Source organism: Bactrocera neohumeralis, chromosome 3 (assembly GCF_024586455.1).
Source record: "Bactrocera neohumeralis isolate Rockhampton chromosome 3, APGP_CSIRO_Bneo_wtdbg2-racon-allhic-juicebox.fasta_v2, whole genome shotgun sequence".
NCBI classification, from domain to species: domain Eukaryota; kingdom Metazoa; phylum Arthropoda; class Insecta; order Diptera; family Tephritidae; genus Bactrocera; species Bactrocera neohumeralis.
The window spans coordinates 36244023-36269299 of NC_065920.1; the positions used below are offsets into that span (position 1 = coordinate 36244023).

Genomic DNA, 25277 nt, shown 5'->3' on the forward strand with positions numbered 1-25277 from the left:
ATATAAAAAAAAAAATACTAGATTTTACCATCATCATCAAAATCGAAAAAGCTCGAACTGTGTTTCAAATCATTACTTTTCAAATTATTTTGAATAGCGAGATTTGATGATTCCGCGAATCTACATATTTCTTGAATTACCCTTCTGGATACTATTTCCTTGTTTATGCCAGTTGTGGATCTTTCCAGAACAGGCTGCCACTTCATTTTAACTTCTGGAGTCAATACAGCGGCTGTGATTGCAATATTTGCTTCAGGGGATAAACTAAAAAAAATTTCAAATCGGCTCCACAGGGCCAGATTAATTTTTGCAGCGACTGAGCTTAGGTGAAATTCCTTTTTACGCAGCTTTTGCAATTTGTTGCTTAATGTAATGAGTACAGCTAAAAGGAGTCCAAATTTCACATTTTGTTCCCCCTGAAAAAAAAAAAGTCTAACGCCTGTGCAATCGGAGTCATCAGCAACTTGTATGACTCCAAATATTGAACGTCACTTAATCAAAAAGGTGCCAAACTTAATTGTTCGCACAAAATATTAAGCCTACTCTTATGATGTATTATTTTTGTAACGGCATCATACAAAGAGTTCTACCTTGTCACAACGGGCACAACCAAGTTTGATCCTAAATAAGCGACAATAACTTTTGATGACTTTGGCCAGTTGCACTTCCTCCAAAGGCTATTACATTTTTCAAAAATCTGAAAAAAATATTATTTTGGTTATTTTGTATTCAAGTCTTAATAATAATTAACTTAACAATTTTGTGTTTTTCGTAAACAGCCAGATCTGCTTTCAAAATTTTCAAAAAATCGGTCGTTGCAAGCAAATTCAGAGTATGGCTAGAGCATCGATGGTGTTTTGGCAATAAAAACTCATTTTCGCGGAAAGACAGTTCGTCATCGCTGTCATCTTCTCTGGTGGAAATTGTCAAATCCATGGTTTTTAAAAGTTTTAATAAAATTTGACCCATTGTCGGTAATAGTCATAACAATGTTTTTGTTATCAAGGGCAAAGTAATTGTTAAGTTCCGCAATCATCTGCCCAACTTTGTCTGCCGTATGTCTTTGAAAATCTTTGGTCAGCCAATGGCAAGTGTAACCAAAAAAACTACGTTTATTCCCTGACCAAATATCAGCAGTTGTACAAAAATATTCAGCAGAAGAAATTTCATCTTTTATTTTTGCCAACATGTTTTGGTAAGAATCTTCAAACTTTTTTTTCGCGGTTTGCCTGCTCATTATTTTCAGTCCAGTACCCTCAAATATGGAGACGAAGGACTGTCTGTCAACGACGATGCTGCTATATCCACAATCAAATGTAAAATTTTGCCATTGACGCATTCCTGCAGTGAACCAAATTTGCCTAATTTCATATTTTTATATTTTTTGTAAGCGTCAGCACGTTTTAATTTTAAATGCGTGACAAAGTTGGAAGAAACCCCTGCGTAGCCTCTACCTTCTTCTTCTTCTTAATTGGCGTAGACACCGCTTACGCGATTATAGCCAGTCGTTTCTCCTTTTCGCTACGTGGCGCCAATTGGATATTCCAAGCGTAGCCAGGTCCTTCTCCACTTGGTCCTTCCAACGGAGTGGAGGTCTTCCTCTTCCTCTGCTTCCCCCGGCGGGTACAGCGTCGAATACTTTCAGAGCTGGAGTGTTTTCGTCCATTCGGACAACATGACCTAGCCAGCGTAGCCGCTGTCTTTTAATTCGCTGAACTATGTCAATGTCGTCGTATATCTCGTACAGCTCATCGTTCCATCGAATGCGATATTCGCCGTGGCCAACGCGCAAAGGACCATAAATCTTTCGCAGAACTTTTCTCTCGAAAACTCGCAACGTCGACTCATCAGTTGTTGACATCGTCCAAGCCTCTGCACCATACAGCAGGACGGGAATTATGAGCGACTTATAGAGTTTGGCTTTTGTTCGTCGAGAGAGGACTTTACTTTTCAATTGCCTACTCAGTCCGAAGTAGCACCTGTTGGCAAGAGCAATCCTGCGTTGGATTTCCAGGCTGACATTGTTGGTGGTGTTAATACTGGTTCCTAAATAGACAAAATTATCTACAACTTCAAAGTTATGACTGTCAACAGTGACGTGAGTGCAAAGTCGCGAGTGCGACGACTGTTTGTTTGATGACAGGAGATATTTCGTCTTGCCCTCGTTCACTGCCAGACCCATTTGTTTTGCTTCCTTGTCTAGTCTGGAGAAAGCAGAACTAACGGCGCGGGTGTTAAGGCCGATGATATCAATATCATCAGCATACGCCAGCAGCTGTACACTCTTATAAAAGATGGTACCTTCTCTACTAAGTTCTGCAGCTCGAACTATTTTCTCCAGAAGCATGTTGAAAAAGTCACACGATAGGGAATCGCCTTGTCTGAAACCTCGTTTGGTATCGAACGGCTCGGAGAGGTCCTTCCCGATTCTGACGGAGCTCTTCGTGTTGCTCAGCGTCAGTTTACACAGCCGTATTAGTTTTGCGGGGATACCAAATTCAGACATCGCGGCATAGAGGCAGCTCCTTTTCGTGCTGTCGAAAGCAGCTTTGAAATCGACGAAGAGGTGGTATGTGTCGATTCTCCTTTCACGGGTCTTTTCCAAGATTTGGCGCATGGTGAATATCTGGTCGGTTGTTGATTTTCCAGGTCTAAAGCCACACTGATAAGGTCCAATCAGTTTGTTGACGGTGGGCTTTAATCTTTCACTCAATACGCTCGATAGAACCTTATATGCGATGTTGAGGAGGCTAATCCCACGGTAGTTGGCGCAGATTGTGGGGTCTCCTTTTTTATGGATTGGGCATAGCACACTTAAATTCCAATCGTTGGGCATGCTTTCGTCCGACCATATTTTACAAAGAAGCTGATGCCTGCTCCTTATCAGTTCTTCGCCGCCGTGTTTGAATAGCTCGGCCGGTAATCCATCGGCCCCCGCCGCTTTGTTGTTCTTCAGGCGGGTAATTGCTATTCGAACTTCTTCATGGTCGGGCAATGGGACGTCTGCTCCATCGTCATCGATTGGGGAATCGGGTTCGCCTTCTCCTGGCGTTGTGCATTCACTGCCATTCAGCAGGCTGGAGAAGTGTTCCCTCCATAATTTAAGTATGCTCTGGGCATCGGTCACTAGATCACCTTTTGGGGGTTCTACAAGAGTATGCTCCGGTCTTGAAACCTTCTGTAAGCCGCCGCATTTTTTCGTAGAATTTTCGAGCATTACCCCTGTCGGCCAGCTTATCAAGCTCTTCATACTCACGCATTTCGGCCTCTTTCTTTTTCTGTCTGCAGATGCGTCTCGCTTCCCTCTTCAGTTCTCGGTATCTATCCCATCCCGCACGTGTTGTGGTCGATCGTAACGTTGCGAGGTAGGCAGCCTCTACCTGGGTCGACAAAATTCTGGAAATCGGAATTCCGCAATTCCTTCGCTTTTTTTGGCTGCATTTCAAAATTCTGGTTTTTCATAATTCCGGAATTTAGGTTTTCCAGAATTAATTCTGGAAATTTTTTCCCCAAAATTTGAGCCAAATCGTGTATTTATATAAATTTGCTTATACATACATAATAATATAACATAAACAAAACATAACCTCCAAAATAATTCCCAAATTCAAACATGTTTATCGGAAAGACAAAAAACAACATTATTAACAAATAAAGATCAAATAGATACTCCATTATTGGATCATGAGAATGTTCATTTCTTTTTTTTCGTATAACATGTTCACAGCCATCGAATTGTGTGACAATACGGACGGTACATTTGTTTTTAATTCGTTCAGAACAAGTCCAGCTAAATGTTTTCTTATTTTTTCGTTCCAAATACATAGAACAAGTAGCCGTCGACGTTTAACATGTCTTTTCCTTTATTGAACTTCACCACGGTTATATTTTCCATCATTTCACAAAAATATTTAGCACGTGTTTATTAATGAAATTGCAGTAACACATTGCTTAGTCAGTACATATATTATTAGGTACATAGTAAACTAAATCATTATGGTAGTACAAAAAAGTAAATGAACAACAACAAACAAAGCAATAACAATAACAAATGCAATCATGCAATTGTAAAAAACTACTTACTAGGCAATAAAACATATGATTGCAGAATGGCAAAATTCTGTAATTAATGATTAAAAAAGTGCGTACTTTTTTTGTTATCAACACGCATTTTTAATCACTAATTACAGAATTTTGCCATTCAGAATTTAGCAATTTAGAATTTCGTTATCCAGAATTTTAGATTCCAGAATATTGACTTCCATAACTTTGATTCCCGGTGTTCCGACTTCCGGAATTATGAATGCAGAATTTCCAAAAAAGCAGAATTTTGACCCCAACCCTTAATATATTTATTTATTTTATATATATATGTATATTTTCAAAATAGCATGTGAATGAACATACATACATATCACTATGGGAAAACCAACGACAAAACAATAACTTTACTACACGGTAGCTATCAACCATACACATAATAGCAGAATCGAGAAACACAAATACTTCAACAACAAACACAATGACTAACTCCAAGTGTTGTTTTTTGGCAACCCTGACAGAAACATACTTTCACGAAATTGGTATAGAAATCAGCCTTAAAAATTATTTTTGAAGACCAGTTGGAATCCAAACGCCGCTCCTTAATTGCAACCTCACAAAGTAAACTCCCTTTCCTTTTTGAGACTTTTGGGATGGTGAATGTGGGATCGGGTATATCGTCGTCAGCAGAGAAGTCAATTTCGCTTTCCTCAAATAAATCTTGTTCTCCAGCCATATTAACTGAAAAACACAAGTTCTATAAATAATACAAAAACAACACTGCAATGCGGGCACAAAAATGATTGAGATTTACCACTTTTTCCAAATATTAGACGTCAATATATAAATATAAATTATAATTTTCACTTTTAGATATATGTTACACTTTAAAGTTTTAATTCTACTTTAACTTTATTACAATTAACACTATGACGGCACCTACAATTAGCAAAACTGACTTATTTGCACAAACTTAATACCACGTGTAAGCAATAATGAATGAATGCATTAACCAACAACAATTGTTTTTTTTCGCTCTTGTAAATAAGAACAAAAACAATAAAAACAAGTTGCCAATATGTTTTATCAATTATCAATATATAATTTTTTTTGGATGAATTTATAAAAAAACACAAAAATGTAAAATTTTTTAATTTTAATTAGTATTGAAATATTTCAAATTTGTTATTAATCCTCGTTAAACGCAATTAATCAGAAACTTTAATCAAATTGAAATTTTGATTCATTTGATTAATCCTAGGATTAAATTTGAAAACGAAATAAATCCTCATTAATCGAACACAAAATTTAATCCTAATCGATTAATTATTATAAAAATGTTCGATTATAATAATTAATCAATTAAATTAATAGAGCAGTTTAATATAATTGATTTTTAATTTTAATCCAGATTTAACAGGTCTGGTTGGGATTAGTTAATTCTAAAGATATATTCTCTCTTTTAAGATTTTCCCTGGTAATAGTCTTTCTTTTCTTTGTTTCAGTTTTCTTTCTAATATGATCAAAATCGATATTTAAGTTATTTAAAAAGTCTACGGGTTTTACTTTAGTTGTGCTATGTATTGAGTTGTTATAAAAGTGGATAGCTTTTAGAACAAGCTCTTGTGCATCGTCAAGATTACCAGAATTTTTGAGAATTCGTATATGTTCAAGAAGCGTGGAATGCAGACGCTCTATGTCTGAGTTACCAGTGTGAGAATTGGGGGTAGTAAAATGCACCTCAATACTATTCTCTTGGCAATATAACTTTATTAATGTGTTAAATTCATTGTCCATTACTAGTTTATTAGGTTTACCTAAAAATGCAAATCTTTCTTCTAGTTTAACCTTAACTGTTATCATATTTTTATCATTCAATTTATGGGCGGTTCCCAATTTTGTAAATTTGTCTAATGTAGATAGAAAATAGGTTTTTTGAATTTGAAAAATATCGACATGTACAATTTCGTTTGGCTTTTCTGACGTATACGTGAACAGGAACCGTTTTCTAATCGGCTTTCTATCGTATTTATTTTCGATACAAACTCTGCAACTGTTGCAGTATCTATTTATATATTTTAATAATTTTGGGTTGAAATATAAATCTTTCAACTCTTCGAAATTTTCCGGAATGCCTCTATGATTGCCATATATATGAGTTTCGTTAATAAGGTTCAGTAGCGATTCTTCAGATTCTACATCGCTTGCTAATTTTGTGTATTTTATAAATTTCAGATGAATATCATTAGAGAAAAGTTCTATTAGCTTTGTTTGAATTTGGTTATATTTATTGTCCGGGAGTTCGGAGTATATTCCTACTGTGCCTTTTGTTAATTCTCTTCTGAATATATCATTTAGGTAATGAGTGTTACCAATATCATTTTTGCAAATTTAAATTATTTTGTATTTTCTAAAATGTTTTTCACTTACTTTTTTTATGTTTTAGTATACGTATTTGAGTTTTATACTTGTTAACAATTTTATCGGTTGTATAGAAATGTTTGTTTGCATCTTCTGAAGAGCTGTGGATACTGTTTAATGAATTTTGATACAGTTGAATTCGACTTAAATAGTCAGCCACTTTATTCTCTTTCCCTTTAAGGTATTTTATATCGAATTGAAACTCGTCTAGCATTATTTTCCACCTAATTATTTTCGAATTTGGGTCTTTTAATGACTATAACCATTTTAACGGACGATGATCAGTTTGCACCGTAAATTCTCTGCGATAAAGATATGGACAAAAATATTTTACTGCCCAAACAATAGCTAGCAATTCCTTCTCTATTGTTGAATAATTTTTCTCGTGACCATTGAGTGTTCTGCTAGCGAAACAAACTGGTTTTCCTTCTTGGCTCAGAACGGCTCCTATGGCTTTGTTGCTAGCATCTGTAGTCAGGATACATTTTTTATTGAGATCCGGATAACATAATAAAGGCGGATTTATCAAAATGCTTTTTAATTTTTGAAAAGAATCAACATAAGATTGATCATCGAGATTTATTTTTGTGTCTTTTTTCAGGTATTTTATCATTGGACTTGCCACCAAGGAATAATTTTTTATGAATTTACGGTAATACCCGGTTAATCCAAGAAAGAATTTTATAGCTTTTACAGTTTTGGGAAGGTTAATATTCTGTATTGTGACTATTTTGTCTGGGTTAGGCTTTATGCCTTTATTGGTTATAATATGACCTAAAAAGTTTGTTTCCTTTGATAAGAATCTACACTTATCAATTTGTATTTTTAAATTGTAATTAATAAGCTTATTAAATATTTTTTGTAAACTTTCGATATGTTCGGTTAGAGACGTCGAGAAAACTAAAATGTCATCCATATATAAAATACAAATGTTGTTTATAAAATCTTCCAACACATGATTCATCATTCGCTGAAATGTTGATGGTGCGCTTTTCAGGCCGAAAGTCATTGTTACGAACTCAAAATGATCTCTGGATGTAGAGAATGCTGTTTTTTCAATATCGTTTTCATCCATTAGTATCTGATGAAAACCCTTTGCAAGGTCTAATGAAGAAAAATATTGAGCTTTACCCAATTTATCAAAAAGTGCCTCAATATTCGGCAGTTGAAATTTGTCGTCTATTGTAATTTCATTCAGTTTTCTAAAATCAATTACTAGCCGCCATTTTTGAGTATTTGAGTTATCAGATTTCTTTTTTACAATCCATAATGGAGAATTATATGGAGATTTGCTATGCCTAATTATATTTATTTTATTAAGCATGTCGTTTATTTGTGTTTCTATTTCATCTTCTAGGATTTGAGGGTGTCGATAATTTTTGCAATAAATCGATCTATCAGATTTTGTTATAATTTTATGTTTAATACAATTAGTGTTAGTTAAATTTTGACCTTCAATGTAAAATATATTTTTATTTTTATGTAGAAAGTTTTGTAATCGTTTACTTTCTTCAGTATTAAGTTCTAAGGGAATTTCTAAATTCAGTTAATTCAACTTTTTCTAGACGATGTAATTAATTTCGAAATTATTATTAGGAAACCTAATTTCGCTATCATTAACTATCATTGAATTTGTTTGGAAATTAATTATAGCTCCAATGGGACCTAAAATGTTGACACCTAATATACAGTCAAATGCCGTCTCTGTGAAATTAGTAAGTTTAACAGACATGGTTTCATTTTTTTGCGTTAAATTCGTTTGGTACGTTAACTATTACTTCTTCATTTATAATGTTATTTCCTATTAAGGTATTTAGCCGAATCGGTTTAGCTAACTTTCTCTTAATACCTATATATGAAAAGATAATTTCCCAATGTGGTGGCAGCTCCGCTATCTATTAAGCACCTTGTCTTAATGTTATTTATTGTTAGTACAATTATTGGTAGCTCGGCTCCGGAGGCTGTAAATGAAAATTTTGTGTTGCATGTTGTTCATCAACTTCCACAAAAGTAGGGAAATGGTTAACATTTCTATTCGGATATCTATAATTCATTGCGTTATGCCTAAAATTCCCAGTTTGACTTTGAATGGGTAAGTTCCCATTATAACCTTGAGTAGGTAATTTATGGTTTTGTAGGCTTCTACGATTACTAGTGTTACGAAAATTTACGTTGCCAAATGCCGAAGTCCCACTCGTGTCATTGTTTACATTTTGGTAATTTTTGCTTTGAAAATTATTTTGGAAATTTGGAAAATTATTCGCAGATTTTGTATTCATGTTTATTAATTTAATATCTTTTATTAAATTGTTTTCAATATAAAAGGTATATGCTTTATCAATAGTGTTAATATGATTTTGTAATAACAAAGACTTGATATTAATACATAGGTAAAAAATTTATATATACATATATCAAAAATCATTTGGTCGTTGTTACTAGGTGTATACAACATATCTGGTTCTAAACTAAATTTAGTGTTCATCAGACTTAAAATTTTTCTCAACTTATGATGCAATTCTTCAATATTTTTTGCATCTACGTTTAAGGCATCGCTTCTTAAATTATAAAAATGTTCTTTTAACGCCAAATTCTTCTTTTAGTTTTTTTAATTCATTCTTCCAACTAGGACTAACTAAAGTTTGTATTACCTTTAATGCTTTGCCTTGAAGGCGGTTGCCCAACACTGTTTGTAGAGTATCATGATATTCTGTCGCAGTCAGCTGTAGTACGGTGGTGACATCTTGCAAGTAGTTGCTCAGCGTATATTCATTTCCTCCAGTAAATGCAGGTGAGCTTCGTGCTTCACGCAGACACTCCGCTAATGTTAATGCCATGTTGAAATTTAGCTCTCTCACTCTCTAATCTGATGAACGCAGTAAGCCGTGATTGGTGGGTTTTTGTGATGTGGATGATCTGGGTGGCGTGATATTACAGTAACCTCAGATGTTACATTTTTATTTTACTTTTCTTTTAATTTTCGTGAACTTTGTTGAATTTTGCCGTAAGTGTTAATATGTGTATTTTGTTTTTTTTTCGGAACTGTAGAAAATATTTCTTGATTCGTCCACTTAATGTTCATTAGCGAAGTTGGGGATTTTATTTTAATTTTGGTTTATTACCTTTGTTATTTTTGTAATTTTAATCATTAACAGCGATGCTAATGTTCTGTTTTGTGTAATATATGTATAATCACTTTGCACAATAATGTTGTTTTTTTTTGTTTTTTTTTACAGCAGTTTTATTTTAACGTTTCCCAATTTGTTGTAATGAAGTTAATATATGAATGTTCGTTTTACACAAAATTAGCTTAGCACTTCCATAGTTTTTATTATTATATTTAGTAATATTAAAAAAAAAATTTTCGTTTGCGAAAAATTCGTAATCACTGGATGTGGAACTTTCTATTCACATCCCATCCTCGTCGCCAGTTATGTTTTTCTCTAACCCGGTGAAACCCGACGTTCAGAGTTATATTTTTTAATAGTATTTATTTAAGTTTAAGACGAAGCGTCAAACCGCTAAAGTAATTCTTTTTAATAATATGCTTTAGTCTACCGAAACATCATTATTTATACCCTAGCTTAACATACGATATCTTATTGACATTCTTAGCAGAGTGGGTATTATATGTTAAGTACATTAACATTGCGGATCTCTATATATACATAGATACATAAATTTAACATGAATAGCAACTATGTAAAGGGATTGAGATCCACATATATGTAACTTGTGAGGGCCAAATGCCCCAATAAAATTCAATGATCATATTTCTAATCATATTAAGTACTCTTATTTTAACAAATATAAACGATACGAAAGAAAATGTTGCTAAAAAATAATAATGCAAGTATTACTTCGAATAGGAATGCGCTCTTTTTATCCCGAGATCATAACTGATATGTATTAAAAAATTCTTACTGAGATATAAAGAAATTAATATTTTTAAATCTTGATTTCTCGTTCCTAAAGAGCCTTATTTTATACAAGTTATTTGCTCTATGATTACTTCTTTCTCTTCTATCTTTATCTTAAAATATCGATATCGCATTATAATATACATAGTTTATAATAGATTACGAATAATTTCCCTCAGATACATATTAATTTGTCTATAAGCTATATAGTAAATGTTGCCTACCTTTTCATTAAATTGTTAAAGCGTTAAATATTTTTTAAAAGATATGATTAGATATGTTCATATTTAGTGATTATAGATACTTATTCAATGAATATAAAATTATTTGTTTCGCAGGCCAAAAGCCCTGATGATGGAGAAATGGGTTTGCTGTTTATGCAAGAAATGCTGGAACTGACCAAAATACAAAATATGAATCAACTGGCACAACTTCAGGTGAGAACAACACCATATTAAGATCGTTTAAACTTTACGATGTGAAACAAAAATGGGATATGAAATTGTATACCAAACAACAAAACTAATAAATTTAACTACCATAAATCGTTTCTAAAAATTAACCAAGAGGGTTCATACTAAGGTAATCGTTAAAATGAAAACTATTTATTTTCCCTTTATTATTTACATTTCACAGGCAGTTGCATATTCGCCAAATGATAAATCCAATGATTGGACTGCGTTGATGGCCGGTCCATCGCATTTCAGTCCAGAATTAGTGGGAGATCGATTTGTCGAAGGTGAATTGGTTATGGCAACACCTTTTCGGGCTTGTGAGGAACCCTCAAACAAAGCTGAAATAAGCGGCAAAATCCTTATTGCCGAAAGAGGAGATTGTACATTTGTTAGTAAAGCGCGTCTGGCCCAAGCAGCGGGTGCCCTTGCATTAATAGTTTGTGATAATGTACCGGGATCTTCCGGGGAGGCGCAACCAATGTTCGCCATGTCTGGAGATGGCACTAATGATGTCACGATACCAGTTGTATTTATGTATTCACAAGAGTTTATTAAACTGTCTAATGTTACGAAAGAAAAACCAAAACTGATCGTGAGAATCATGCAAATGATCGAATTTAAACGTTGGCAACTCGCAAGGGATTCAACAAAAACGACAACAAACTACCAAATGACAATTAACACTAAAATACCAAAAGCTACATCTACTAAGAATGGTGATGCTGAAAGAACAGCAGAGACAGACAACATTAAAGAAGATCTATAGTGTTTATAAAATTAAATTCTTAATACAACTCAGTTAAAATTATTAATTAAAAAAGAAATTAAACTCACTTTAAGTAATTAGAATTCCCAAAATTAATCGAAAGCTTGTATATATGTAGTTATTTTAATATAAATATAAATTCTTTGAGGATTGGTAATCATTCTAAAAATAAATTAAATTATTCCTTCTAAGAACAAACTCTTTTGTTTGAAGACAGAGTAATTATCATAAATATACATACGAAACATATTATGCAATAACGAATTGTATATAATATTAATAATTTCGCATAATTATGTTAGAACGTTTGCAATGAAGGATTATTATTTGTTTTCTAAAATATATCTGTAATTAATAATAGTTAAACAGTAGAATTGTAAAGTTTTTAAAGTTTAAGTAACTCCTCACGAACTTTGTATAAATAGTAACGGTGTGATAACTTGCATGTTGAGGTCCTAAGTAATCTTAAAGTTATAGTGTCGTTTAAAATATTTCAAGCGGAATGAAATATAATTATTTATAATATACCATTAAGTATCTTTAATATGCGAAAGAAATTTAATTAAATTTTTGTATAGAACCACAAAATTTATATTTGTTTGATTTAAAATAATTTTGTAGAGTGCAATTTTTGGCAGTTGTTCATTCGGTTTACATATGACATATGAATGAGCTTAGGCAATTACAATTCTCAATACTTTGTTTTCGATTCGTTATAATTTATAACTTTATGAGACTATATTAATTCCCTAATTATGTAATTCACACTAAAACTCAGATTGTTCTCAATTAAAAGGGTTTCAAGTCGGCTAGGAGCCCGTTTTTTGTGAAATAAAAAAAAAATCCGATTTATAACTCAAATTCTTATTTCTTCATTATCTGACAAATATATATAAAAAGGTCGTATGACGAATTTCAAGTCTTCGCTTCGTAAAAAATTTCCTCACAGACCTCGAAAACAATGCTTCGAGAAAAACCCAATTACATTAATACGCCCGTATTTCCGAAACTATTTGCCGGATCAATATTCTCAATTATACTTATGTACATTCCATATACCAAAATCGGGTTTTCAATTTCATAAGTTTCATAATAGTTGGAAACCGCTTATCTAAAATTTATCTTCCAAGTTCTGAGTTTTTAAAGTATTATAGTATTGTCGATTATAAATTTGGTACTAAGAATTAAGTAAAATTTAGGATCAGAATCAGGAATTGAGGGAATATTAAAAAGTTCTAATTGAGCTTCAAAATATAATATAAACAAAAAATGAAGTTCCTGGGGGCCTATTCTGTAACTCGATTCGAAAATCAATTTACTCGAATTCGAATAAAATATTCGATAGCTTTTGAGTTGTAGAAAGCAAAAACGAAAATTGTACGTATTTTTTCTGGCACAGGGTGGTACAACTTTCGCATAATGATAAAGTAGATCAGAATTTCGAATAGCATACATTTTCGAATCGAGTTACAGAATAGGCCCCCTGTTCGATTATTAAATTTTACTTCGCATCAACGAAAATTATATTATAATCATCCTCAAATGAAACTCAAACTCAACCGAAGAGGCTAAATTTTACATATTGAGTGAAAAAGAGAGCTACCACTAACTATCGCACAGCTCGGGAACACAACTTTTAGTAATACAGCGTTTGTACGGAAAGTAATAGGACTTTCGCCGCAACTGTATTGTACTGTACTGTACATTTTCGCGCGATATGTTTCTGTTAGTGGTGCAAACCGAAAATACAGCGTTCGTTAAAGCAGAGGTACGCGATTAAATTCTGTGTGAAATTCGGTAAATCTGCGACAGAGACATTTGATATGATCAAGCAGGCTTACCCAGATGTTGCTTTAGCAAGAAGTGGTGTATTTCGGGGGCACCAGGCCTTTTTGGGGGCCGGGAAGAGGTCGCTGATGAAGACCGGCTGGGAGACCCACCGACGTAGACGAACACCGAAAATGTGACTCTTGTGCGCAAAAATTTAAACTCATACCGTCGACCAAATATTCGTTTAATTGCCCAGATGTTAAAATTATCAAAATCGGTGGTTCAGGACATTGTGACGGAGCACTTGAACATGCGTAAGGTGTGCGCGAAGATAGTCCCAAAAGTTCTCACTGACGACCAGAAATTGTATCGAGTGGAAGTGTACCAAGAAAATTTGAACATGTGTGAAAGTGACGCCTAACTTTTGAATAACGCAATCATACCGGTTGCACATCGGTTTCCTAATTTTTTAATAGTATTACAGGGTTAGTCCGGAAAGTAATACGACTGAGTCGATTCAAAAAACGATGACGGGTTTTTGCTCCCGGATACCTACCACGAAGCGATTACGTATTTTGGATTTTCAAGCAAGTAATGGCGATCATTTGCGGGCTATTTACGACATGGACATATCAACGGTGTCCTTAGGTGATGGCAAGGTGCACCTCTTTCATAGTTTTTATAACGTAAGTTTTCCTTTTCAGTATCATTTCAAATTAACCTAATCTATGGAGTGCGGAGAGGTATAACTCAGCAACTCAAACCCGATTCCTCCCCATTATACGCAAAGATCCAGTGTTATTAGAAAAATCGATATCGCATTTTCATAGTTCACGGGAAGTTCGAAAATCTGGACATCCTTGTCAAACAGTTCATGAACTCTTGCCGACAAACATTAGAAATGGTTTGTCCATTAGCAAGCAGTAGGGGTAGATCTTCCGTGCTTAAGAACTTACAGAAAAAGTGTAGGAATCAATTTATTTCGCCAAATTGCCCTAAGGAGAAGAGGAGTGGAATTTAATAGTTCTCTCTCTTAAAGTCATATAAAAAAATGTAAGGAAAGCCAAAAGAAATTCGTGGAAATATTTTCGTAATAATATCGTTCCGTCGTAGGAAGTGTCTAGACTTAGGAAAACAACGCCACAGTCGGTCCACAACATTGGATACCATCAGAAGCCAGATCACAACTAGATGGTATCCTGTGAAGAATCTTTAGGTCTGCTAATAGATACTCACAGTCTATGGCCTTACAGGCCATGCTTAATGATTAGGGCATCTCTGAGTCTCTCGGGAAATCAAATCTATACTAATATTATAAAGCTGAAGAGTTTGTTTGTTTGTTTGAACGCGCTAATCTCCAAAACTACTGGTTCGAATTGAATAATTCTTTTTGTGTTGGATAATCCATTTATCGAGAAAGGCTATAGGCTATACAGCTGCGACCAATAGGAGCGAAGAAACCGTGGTAAATGTGTAAAAAAAGGGGGAAATTTTTTATCTTTGAGGGCTTCCGTTCCTTGCGCTGCGAAAGCGGTTCAAGATACACAAAAGTTATGTATGAAAGAATTATTTCTCTTTTAATGATCTAAAAAAAGTCTGTGAGTACCGTTTTTGTGATAACTAATTTGGTCGAAATTATTTGCTAGAGTTGTCTTAACATAATAATATTAATCTTTATCCAAATAAATGTGTTGTTCGGTAATTCTTTTGACATAATATTCAGTTTACGTAAATACCAAGTGCAGGTAAAAATAATTAGGTTCCTGATTATTAATCTTACATTTCTTTTTTCTACATTCTTTTTATTCATTTTCTACGTTCTTTCTTTGTCACTATAATGCCTAGAAAAAGAACTCAGCTTTCTCGGCAGACTGCTACTGCAAAGCGGCTGCGAGTTTTGCGTAGCAATGAAAGGATGAGAATATGCATAGGTTGGGTACTCAACGAGCAATCATGAACAAAACCGTTCTAGGGAATCGAGCGTTGAACGTTCGCAGCGTCTAGCCTCACAAAATTTCCGAACTTTGGCGAACCGACAACGGGAATCAAGCGCTGAACGATCTCAACGTTGGGCCTCACAGAATTCCCGAACTTTGATTTTAAAATTATCGATAAATATGAGAGCCCATTTGGGGGGAGGTAGTATAACTTTCCCTTCAAAATTATTTTTAGTAGAAGACGGGAAAATACCTCATTTTCAAAATAAAATTTAAATTGACCGCGATTTAGGAGTAAGAGTAGGTAACATTGAGGATTTAATATCAAAAGTTTACCCTGACATCAGCGAAATAGAAAGTAAAGATCACCAATGGATGTGTCAAAGGGCAATATTGGCGGCGAGAAACAATATCGTGGACGAAATTAATGACATAATTTTAAATAAACTTGAAGGAGATATAGTCACATACACATCTATTGATAATGTAATGGATCAAGAAGATGTGGTCCATTACCCACAGGAGTTTCTAAATTCTTTGAACCCAAGTGGCCTTCCTCCACATTCCATTAAGCTAAAAATAGGTGCCCCAATAATTTTACTTAGAAATCTGAAACCACCGGAGGGGCAAACATTTAAACACGTGGGGATCGATTTACGCCAAGACTGCTTTTACATGGCCAATTATATGTCGCGTTGTCAAGATCAGGTTGCGGAGAAAATCAATATGTTCTTCTGCCACCAGAAAATAAAACAAAAAATATAATTTACGCAGAACTTCTTTGATAACAGAAATTGACGCGGACGAAGATAAAGGCGAAGCCCAAAATCAGTATTTCACGCGGACGAAGTCGACGGCACAGCTAGTGAACAGATAATATTGAGCAGGTCAATAATTTCAAAGCTGGGAGCTTCAACGATGTAACGATCTATCCGAAGGGGTACACCCCAAAGAAGCGCGTTTTCTCCATGCCTATGGATTTTAACAATGAATAAAATGTTTGTGGATTTAAGAAAGTAAGGGGTACATGTTATGGTCAAAGCTGGCGATGTTTCTAAACATGAATGCTAGCAAGATAGAGCTAGCATTGTTCTCTCAGAAACACAATATTTCAAAAATTTCGCCGCCAGAATTAAATGATACCAGACTAGTAATAGGAAATAAGGAAAGCTACGTGAGACTAATTTTGGACAGGAAGCTCTCATGGAAACAAAATTTAAAAGCTAGGGTAAAGAAGGCAGCTGAAGCACCTTACAAGAGTAAAAGAATATACGTATTGGGGCCCAATTGGGGATTATAGTATAGTATTTCTTACATAGCGACTGACATACATATGTATACAATCGCAAGTTCGAAAAAGTTATATTAAGTATATGGAATATTGGAATAGCATTGTTCCGATGTATCTATTTAAAACTTTTCTACTATCTTTAAAAGGATTAAAGTCAACAGAATGTTTGAGAATCCGGATATTAGTTATATGGGGGAACCCGTACTAAGGAACGCGTATACCAAGTTTTATCAAGATATCTCAATTTTTGCTCAAGTTAAAGCTTACATAAACGGACGGACAGATTTCAACTTTTCTCGTTATCCTGATCATTTAAATATATGCATGTAATACGCACAACCCTTAAGTAAACAAAACTGTTATACTCTATAGCAACAGGTTGCAAGAGTATAAAAAGTTATATCTTAATTTCATTAAGATATTTCACAGATTCACTGATATAATATTTTGGGTAAAAATCGGGTATAGACACCAGATTATTTATTATGATACAATTTCGACAATCTTTAGTTAAGAACATAGCATCGTGAAAGCACTATTTGCATAAAGTTTATTCCGATATCTTCATTGGTGCTTGGATTACATGGACTTATCAGTATAGTAAAAGAATTAGCTGGTATTTTCTATTGTGTTATATGGGAACTAGACGCGGTGGAGGCCGAATTCGAAACTGTAAAATAAAGATGCTAAGATAATGTTATACTATACACCGTATTGGGTTAAGATTGGTCGAGTAATGACTGAGATATCAGAATCCATATTACAATGAACAGTGTCACTTCATGCCATGCCCCGTAACGATGTAGCAAACGTACCTTTACGCTGTATAACCAAAATATTCAAGTAGATTTTGTACCACATATGTGAGTGTGAGCGCCAAATACCCTAATAAAATTCAATGATCATATTTCTATTAGCGTTATTTGATTCCATAGTAAAAATTTCTAATATCGATTCAGACCTTATTTATAGTTTTTTACTTATTATACTTAATATGATATTAAATACACTTATTAAAATAAACGTAAACTTTAATTGCTCCATAACTTTGCGTTATGTTTGTTCAAAAAATGCTTGGATAGAAAATATTGCTACAAAATAGTAATGTAAGTATTACTTCGAATAGGAATGCGCTCTTTTTATTCCGAGATCATAACTGATATGCTTCAAAAATTCTTATTGAGATACAAACAAATTAATATTTTTAAGTGTCGATTTCACATTTCCAAAAAGCCGTATGTTATACAAGTTATTTGCACTATAATTATTTCTCTTATGTATTTATTTTTAAAATAATTTCCCTCAGATTTAATACTATATAATATCATTTGATAGTCCATATTAATAGGAGTCATGTCGGAACGCGCTGTCTAGAAGTTATATAGTAAATTTTACCTGCCTTATCATTAAGTTGTTTTCACCGACATTAATATTTTCGTTATTTGACAGCCTTAAATATTCTTTAAAAGATATGAATATTTAGTGATAACAGATATTTATTCAATAAATAAAAAATTATTTGTCTCGCAGGCCAAAAGCGCTGGTAATAGAGAAATGGGTTTTACTGTTTATGCAAAAAATGCTGGAACTGACCAAAATACAAAATATGAATCAACTGGCATAACTTCAGGTGTGAACAACACCATTTTAAGATATATGTATACATACATATCGCTGGCTAAGGTGCAAAGTGCCCAAGTCCATTTTTTGAAATTTTTCAGGAGACGAAAAACATTTTAAATATTATTTTTGTTAATATTTTTTAAAGCTGTATAACATAATGTCTTTTTATATTCGTAATTGATGACTCAAATACAATTTTAATTTGAAATAAGCATAAGATACTTGTTTATGCCTAATTTTGGGACTTAGCCCATTTTCTGCAACAGAGTTTTATTTTTGTAATGGACTTAGCTCTTTTTATTGTTAAACACTTTTGTATTTTCTCTTCGCGTGAAAAGAAAACTCCTCAAGTTTTATTTAAAGTTCATAGAAACTTTAATTGTTTAATCAAGTTTAATTATATTTCACTTTCTTTTTACATTTTTTAAAACTAAAAATAAATATCTTAAATATACAAAAATCAGTCATATGTTTCAGTTTTCAAAATCTTAAGCACTATTTATTCAAAATAAAGAACAATTCATTGTCAAAAAAAAAAAAAAAATCACTCATACATATGTTCCAGTTATCAAAATCTTAAACACTAATTATTCAAAATAAAAACAATTCATTCGTGTGGCAACTCGTCGTAAAATTTATGGTAGTCTTTTGGCAATGTTACTTTTAAAGATTGTAAGTCTTCACATTTCCTTTTTGAAATAGGCCTTTTTTCATGGTAAAGCTGATCCAGGTTGGACCACATTAATGGGGCTAAATGCATACATTTGCGCTGTGGAAGAATTTTCCATTCATGCGGAAATCTTAATTTAAAAAATATTTCTCCATCTGGAGTATACTTCAGTGCTCGAATATCTGTCTCTTTCGAATCACCTGTACCACGACCAGGACGTATGGTTTTAAAAAACGAAAGATGTTGCTTTTCGTGTTCAGTACACCAATTATTTTTATAGAAATCATAAAGCTTTGTCTTAGACTGCCATTCTGATAATAGATATTTTTTGTGGTTGTAGCTCGCCAATAATGAGATTCTGTGGCTGGAAGACTGTCGAAAAACATACTTAGTTCTGGCTGCTGTACACTTTGGGTAGCCATTCCTCGGTTGTGTTTGTTTGAATTGGATACAGAAAAGGGCGTTGTCAACCATTTCAAAAAAGTTTTTCCGCTTATGCCCAATGTGTTTAAGAAGAGAGTGCGACACACACGCAAAATTGTATTATTGGCTTCAAGGTGATACTGCAGTGTTTGACTGTTTGATGCGTTTTCTATGCGACGATTTCGAGGTCTTTTAGTTTGAATACACTCTATCAAAGTATTAACGTAATTCCTTTTTGTTTCCAACACATTTTCCAAAATTCCTTGAACATTTGTTCTCTACATGATTCTGACAGTTGTGCGCATTTCATGATTGCAGTCTCACCTTTGTCCAAACAATTACATCTTTGCTTGAGAGTTCTAGCGTCTCTCACGTTATTGTATTGCCAAACGTTACTTGTTTTTTTTTTTTGCCGAGGTATTTTTTACCACTTTGGCGAAGGACTTTATTTTTTTCAGAAAAGGAGGAACTGGACTGCTGTTAAAACCATAAGGCACTAGTCCTACAACACTACCATCTGCTTCAATTCCAAAATCAGGGCACTCAACTTCTTTCGGTTGAATATTATTATTTTTATCAGCACACATTATCTGATATAAAAACAATAATTAAACTTTAAATATTAAGAAAAAATAAGTAACCGTATTCACCTTCCACTTATGAGCAATTTTATAAAACAAATAAACAAACTTTACTGAATGTTGCGCCAAATTCCTATGAAACAGCTGATGCTGTGTACGTTCAGTGGACTTAGCGCGCGCTTTTTGACAACTACGGACTTAAGACTTTTGCTTACCAACACTATACAACTTAAAAAAAAATTCCCTTGTTTGTTTTTTAACCCATGTATTTTCGAACTGCATCAAAATCTAATTTTTGGAAAAAATGGACTTAGGCACTTTGCACCCTTAGCCAGCGATATATAAGATGGGAGATCGATTTGTCGAAGATGAATTGATTATGGCAACATCTTTTCGAGCTTGTAAGGAACCCTCAAACAAAGCTGAAATAAGCGGCAAAATCCTTATTGCCGAAAGAGGAGATTGTACATTTGTTAGTAAAGCGCGTCTGGCCCAAGCAGCGGGTGCCCTTGCATTAATAGTTTGTGATAATGTACCGGGATCTTCCGGGGAGACGCAACCAATGTTCGCCATGTCTGGAGATGGCACTAATGATGTCACGATACCAGTTGTATTTATTTATTCACAAGAGTTTATTAAACTGTCTAATGTTATGAATGAAAAACCAAAACCTATCGTGAGAATCATGCAAATGATCTTTTTCGCAATTCATTATTTTAAGAATACATACATATATAGTTTGGACAAAGGTCTAAACTGATATTATTTGTATTCAACACTAAACCACATAATTTTCAAGAATACTTATATATGTATGTACATATGTACATAATTTTTTTAAGATATCATACATGTTGACCAACATGGGTGACTTAAAGTCGTGTGGAAAGTCGGAAGTCAATATGTGGGCAGATAATATTAAGGACTGATTGCATTAAGCAATATCCAAGCTCAGGTATACTTGAGAACATATTTTCCAGTAGTGCAAAAACCAAGAGTTGCCGGCCCATAATTCCGGCGTATTTTTGCGAATAGCTTCACTTCAACAACGGCCGATTAATCGTATGTTTCCTAATCGTAAGCATAGATCCAGACTCGTCGTTAGTAATAATACATTTCATGACATCTTAGTAATCGAAAAGCATTGTTTCACAGACGTTAACACCACGGTGTTTTTCTTAAAAATTTAGTGATGTTGGAACTAATCGCGCTTTCACTTTTCTTAGATTCACTGATCTTTCCCATAATTAATAATATAAATACATATGATGCTTATATAAATATCTCGGAACAAAGCAAAATAAACACACATATTCGGTACCTAAGGGTTTGAACAATTGGAATAGGATTTGGACAATTTTTAATGATAAGATGGTTTACAGGAATTACTAATGCAAATTGTATCCCGTTATATTAATTACTTCTTGATTTGTGATATAGGAAGTTGGCGGGGTTGTTGTCTGATTTCGTCCCTTTCTGTACTGTGACATAGGCACATAAGAACAATGCCACGCATTAAATTTTGTCGAAATGGGTCGGTCGGGTCCCGAGATACGGGATTTAATCAAAAAGTGGGCGGTGCCATGCCCATCATCCAATTTTCACCTCTGCTCCCATAAAGCCTTCTTATACCATCCCGGAGGTAAAATTTAATCTCTCTGGCGTAATTAGTTAATGATTTACTGCGCTTTTAGTAGTTTTGAACAATAGTAACAGTGGAACAATCTAAAATAAATTTAAGAAAAAAATTAAAACAGTTTAAAATTTGATTTAATAGTGAAAAAATATAGTGAAAAAGAGGAATAAGTTAAAAAGTTAAAAGAGTTAAATTGAAACAGTGAAACAAATTAATATAAATTTAATAAAAAATTAAAACAGTTAAAAACTTAAAGTATTTAATTAAAACAGTGAAAAAGAGCTAAATTAAAACAGTCAAATATTTAAAATTGTTAGAAAATTAAAAGAGTTACATTAAAACAGTAAAAAACACTTAAAACAGTTAAAACCTAAAGATTTTAATAAAAACAAAAGTACATCTTAATATTGTCACTGTACAATAAGGGAGCCACGCCGGTAAAATAACAAGAATACAAATACAAATAGTAGAAACTACTGTTAGGAAGCGCAATTGTACAGTTAAAACAAACAAAAGTGATAAAGGCATCCGTTAAGTCGCGCATCGCATTCCTATAGTTGAAACAGAAAAGTGAACAGAAGGAAAAAATAGGTGACACGAGCAACCGTTAAGACGCGCAATCGTACAACAATCGTTGTGATTTATGTACATGAGTACCTGCCACCAATACCAATACAATGTATTGATCAGCGCCCCAACGTATAAATGCATTTTGTACGTATTTTTGATACCAATTGGTTTAGGTGGATAGGGACACCTTTACCACCTTGGTCGGGTTCGAGGCCGATCTAAAACCTCTGTCATACTTTCGGTCCGGCACCCGGCTGCAGTGCGATTCAACATTAGGTCGAATTTTTCAACCCTACCTGCCTTTAGGTTTAAGCCACAGCCACCACGAATCTCCAAAAAGGACCAAACCCAATGAGCAGATTGGAGTAAACTCCAAGGGTTAACTGCTCCCTATAGTATCTGATTAAAGTCTCTGGTAAGACCTTGTAACTTGCTACTACCAGTTGAGCGCCCACATCTCAATGACTGGTGACATTTGTCGCCTGAACTTCAAATGTCTTTATGTTAGGAATTTCATATAAAGTCTATAATATCATTTCAAGCTGAGTATTATAGCATTATTTCTGACATAAGTATGTAAGTAGTCTATGCTGACATTTCAAGGCAATCCCAGAAAGAAAGACATAGTGCATATGGATTTTAGTCGCCTCTTACGACAGGCATACCTTACCGCGGGCAAATTCTAACCCCTACCCGGAGGGGGAGCGCAATTGTATAGTTGAAACAATTGTAAGTGGACAAAAATAAAAAAAAAAATAAGTGAAAATTAAAAAATATACGGAAAATTGTCTTCATTGGTGTGACTGTAAAAAACACACATTTTATTTGCAAAAATCATAAGTGTAAATTAAAATAACTATATACGGAAAACTGTGTTCTTTAATGTGACTGTACACATATACGAAAAGTAGTGTTAATTTGAAATCTAAACTAAAATAAAGCCGACGTGACTGTACACCTAAAAGAGTTAATAAGTGAAGAGAAAAGGAACATTTACAAAACAAAATAGTATAAGCTAGTAAGTGTGAAACTGTAACATTAAAATTTACATGTACATGACAAGAAATTATAACTAAAAACAATAACAAAAAATAATTCCAAAACTACTTCTTGAACATACATATGTACATGTACATACATAATTGGAAATTGAATACAATTCACCAAAAAAAAAATCGCATCCACAAGCGTCAACGACAACAAGAAGAAAAAGGCAGCAGATAGTGGCAACAACAAATCACAATTTCAGAGAAAGACAGAAGCAGGGATACACTCATGGAAAATGATTAGTATACTTTTATTTATATTTACGTACTACCTTTATTAGTATTACTTCTATGTATTAATAGTAATTAGATTACTTTATTTAACATACAACATACAACGACTTAAAAACCTATATTTTCCAATTTTGTACAACTTACATTTCTTTTTTGATTACTCTTAAAGAGATTTATACACCTTTTACGAGTAAAGGAAGTAAATAAAAATAAAATTTTTACAAAAAAAATGACATAAACATGGTGAAATTAGACGTAAACAGCAAATTCAAACTCAATTCAAGTCATTTAAACTCTCTTCCCTTTTATGATGGTAATAGGGACGCTCTTCTTAATTTTATTCAAAGAAACGATTTAATGCTGCCTACTTGAGTTTTTTCCACCCGAATATAAAGTATTGTTAATGGGCAACGTTAAAGATAAAATTACGGGCAGTGCTAGAAGATCCCTCCAAATAAATGGGAATCTAGATTTATTAAACAAGTTTCAATTGTCTTTCATGGCGAAAAAAAATCAGTTGAGGAACTAGTCGAAAAGATAGTAAGAGCATGTCCTTGTGACTCTTCAATTGAAAACTTTTATTATAAATTGGCAACATTTTTATGTCGTTTGAACAATGCACTGTATTTAAATGAAAACAAACTCCCCGAAGTTAAGAGTAAAAGCAATGCCCGAATTGCTTTAAGTTCTTTTAAGTACGGGTTACCGGAAGCTGTAAAAAGCATAATCGTAAGTCGAAACCCAACAAGTCTAAAAAAAGCTTTTGACATTATAAAGTCAAACGGTTATTTAAATTATACAGTCTGAAATTCAAATAGTAGATCCCAGCAAAAGAGTAATAAAAATGGACGGAATTTCGAACAAACGTTAAATTATAAAAATACGAGAAGATACAACAATAATAATGGTAAATTTCAATTTTAAGCACATTTTTCTACACAATCGGGAGAAAATCGCATACAATTTCAATTTAACCCATTTACAGCCAATGGTCGATTTTTCGACCAGCAACTTTAAAAATCGCCGAGTTGCAAATGAACGAGATATTCCTGAAGGCAATAATTCTATGTCATTTTGTATATTTCTGATCTTGACAAAAATTTTCTTTCACTAATTAATTATTTTTTTTTAAATTTAATTGGATCTTCGGAAGACCCATTTTATCACATTTTTTCAAAAAATTCGGAAAAAAGAGAAAATAAAAAAAAAAAATAAACCTTCCTATATATTGTAGTGTTTCTCGCATACTTCACGCAGAATGTATTTTTCAGGAGATCGATTGTAGTGCAGAATGATAAGGAATCTGCAAAACTACTAACTGGTTGACCACCAGCCGAAAACGATACGACTAATATTTCCACTTCATTAGTTTTGTGTCTTGTGTCAATGTTCCAAATGAATGATGTCCATCAATATGCATTTAAGAGAAAATTGCTTTGTTAACCTCTTGATTACTGAGTTCTTTCACAAACAAGTAGACGCAGGAAGTATCATAATCAAAAACATGCAGAACAAAGCGTCGTCTTACAGTTCGTACAGTTTTTCGTAATTACATATCAGAAAATGAAAAAATCGACTAAATACTTGTTCCACTTCATGGAACATTCAAGAGCTTCCTTTCCAGATATTTCTAGAATAGTATTTTCCAGAAGTTTCCTAGGTCACGAATATAAAAAGGAACCCTTCCAGGAAGGTAGTTAATCGGTTGTTGTCCACGAACCTGAGCAGGTCTTCCAGTGAGATTCGCAGGTATGCCCCCTTGCTGGCGGTAGTGAGGTATTCCGTTCTTGAGTAAAATATTCACAGTAAAATTTTGAGTTTTCTCTTGAAAATGTTTCGCAAAAGATACCAGAGTCAAAGTGAGATTGAGGAGATTATGAGGCACGCTGATCA

The 25277-nt window shown here is 33.6% G+C and overlaps 1 protein-coding gene and 1 long non-coding RNA gene across 10 annotated transcripts in view; one reads left to right on the forward strand and one right to left on the reverse strand.

The window, feature by feature from the left end:
• LOC126753432 (ER degradation-enhancing alpha-mannosidase-like protein 3) overlaps positions 1–12191 on the forward strand; it is a 35904-nt gene extending 23713 nt beyond the window's left edge. For 7 of the 9 annotated variants that reach the window (XM_050464882.1, XM_050464879.1, XM_050464886.1 and 4 more), the window contains 3 exons: positions 7064–7114; positions 10721–10819; positions 11019–12191. In XM_050464882.1, coding sequence (XP_050320839.1) covers positions 7064–7114; positions 10721–10819; positions 11019–11603 — 735 coding nt within the window. In that variant the 3' untranslated portion in view covers positions 11604–12191. The remainder of the gene's footprint in view (positions 1–7063; positions 7115–10720; positions 10820–11018) is intronic. The other 2 variants (XM_050464883.1, XM_050464884.1) reach the window with 1 other exon arrangement.
• Positions 12192–18575: 6384 nt separating this feature from the next.
• LOC126753491 (uncharacterized) lies at positions 18576–20643 on the reverse strand. Its single transcript, XR_007666147.1, has 2 exons — positions 19968–20643; positions 18576–19907 (listed from the first exon to the last, which is right to left on the reverse strand). It is a non-coding gene; the product is annotated as an uncharacterized LOC126753491 (long non-coding RNA).
• Positions 20644–25277: the final 4634 nt, after the last annotated feature.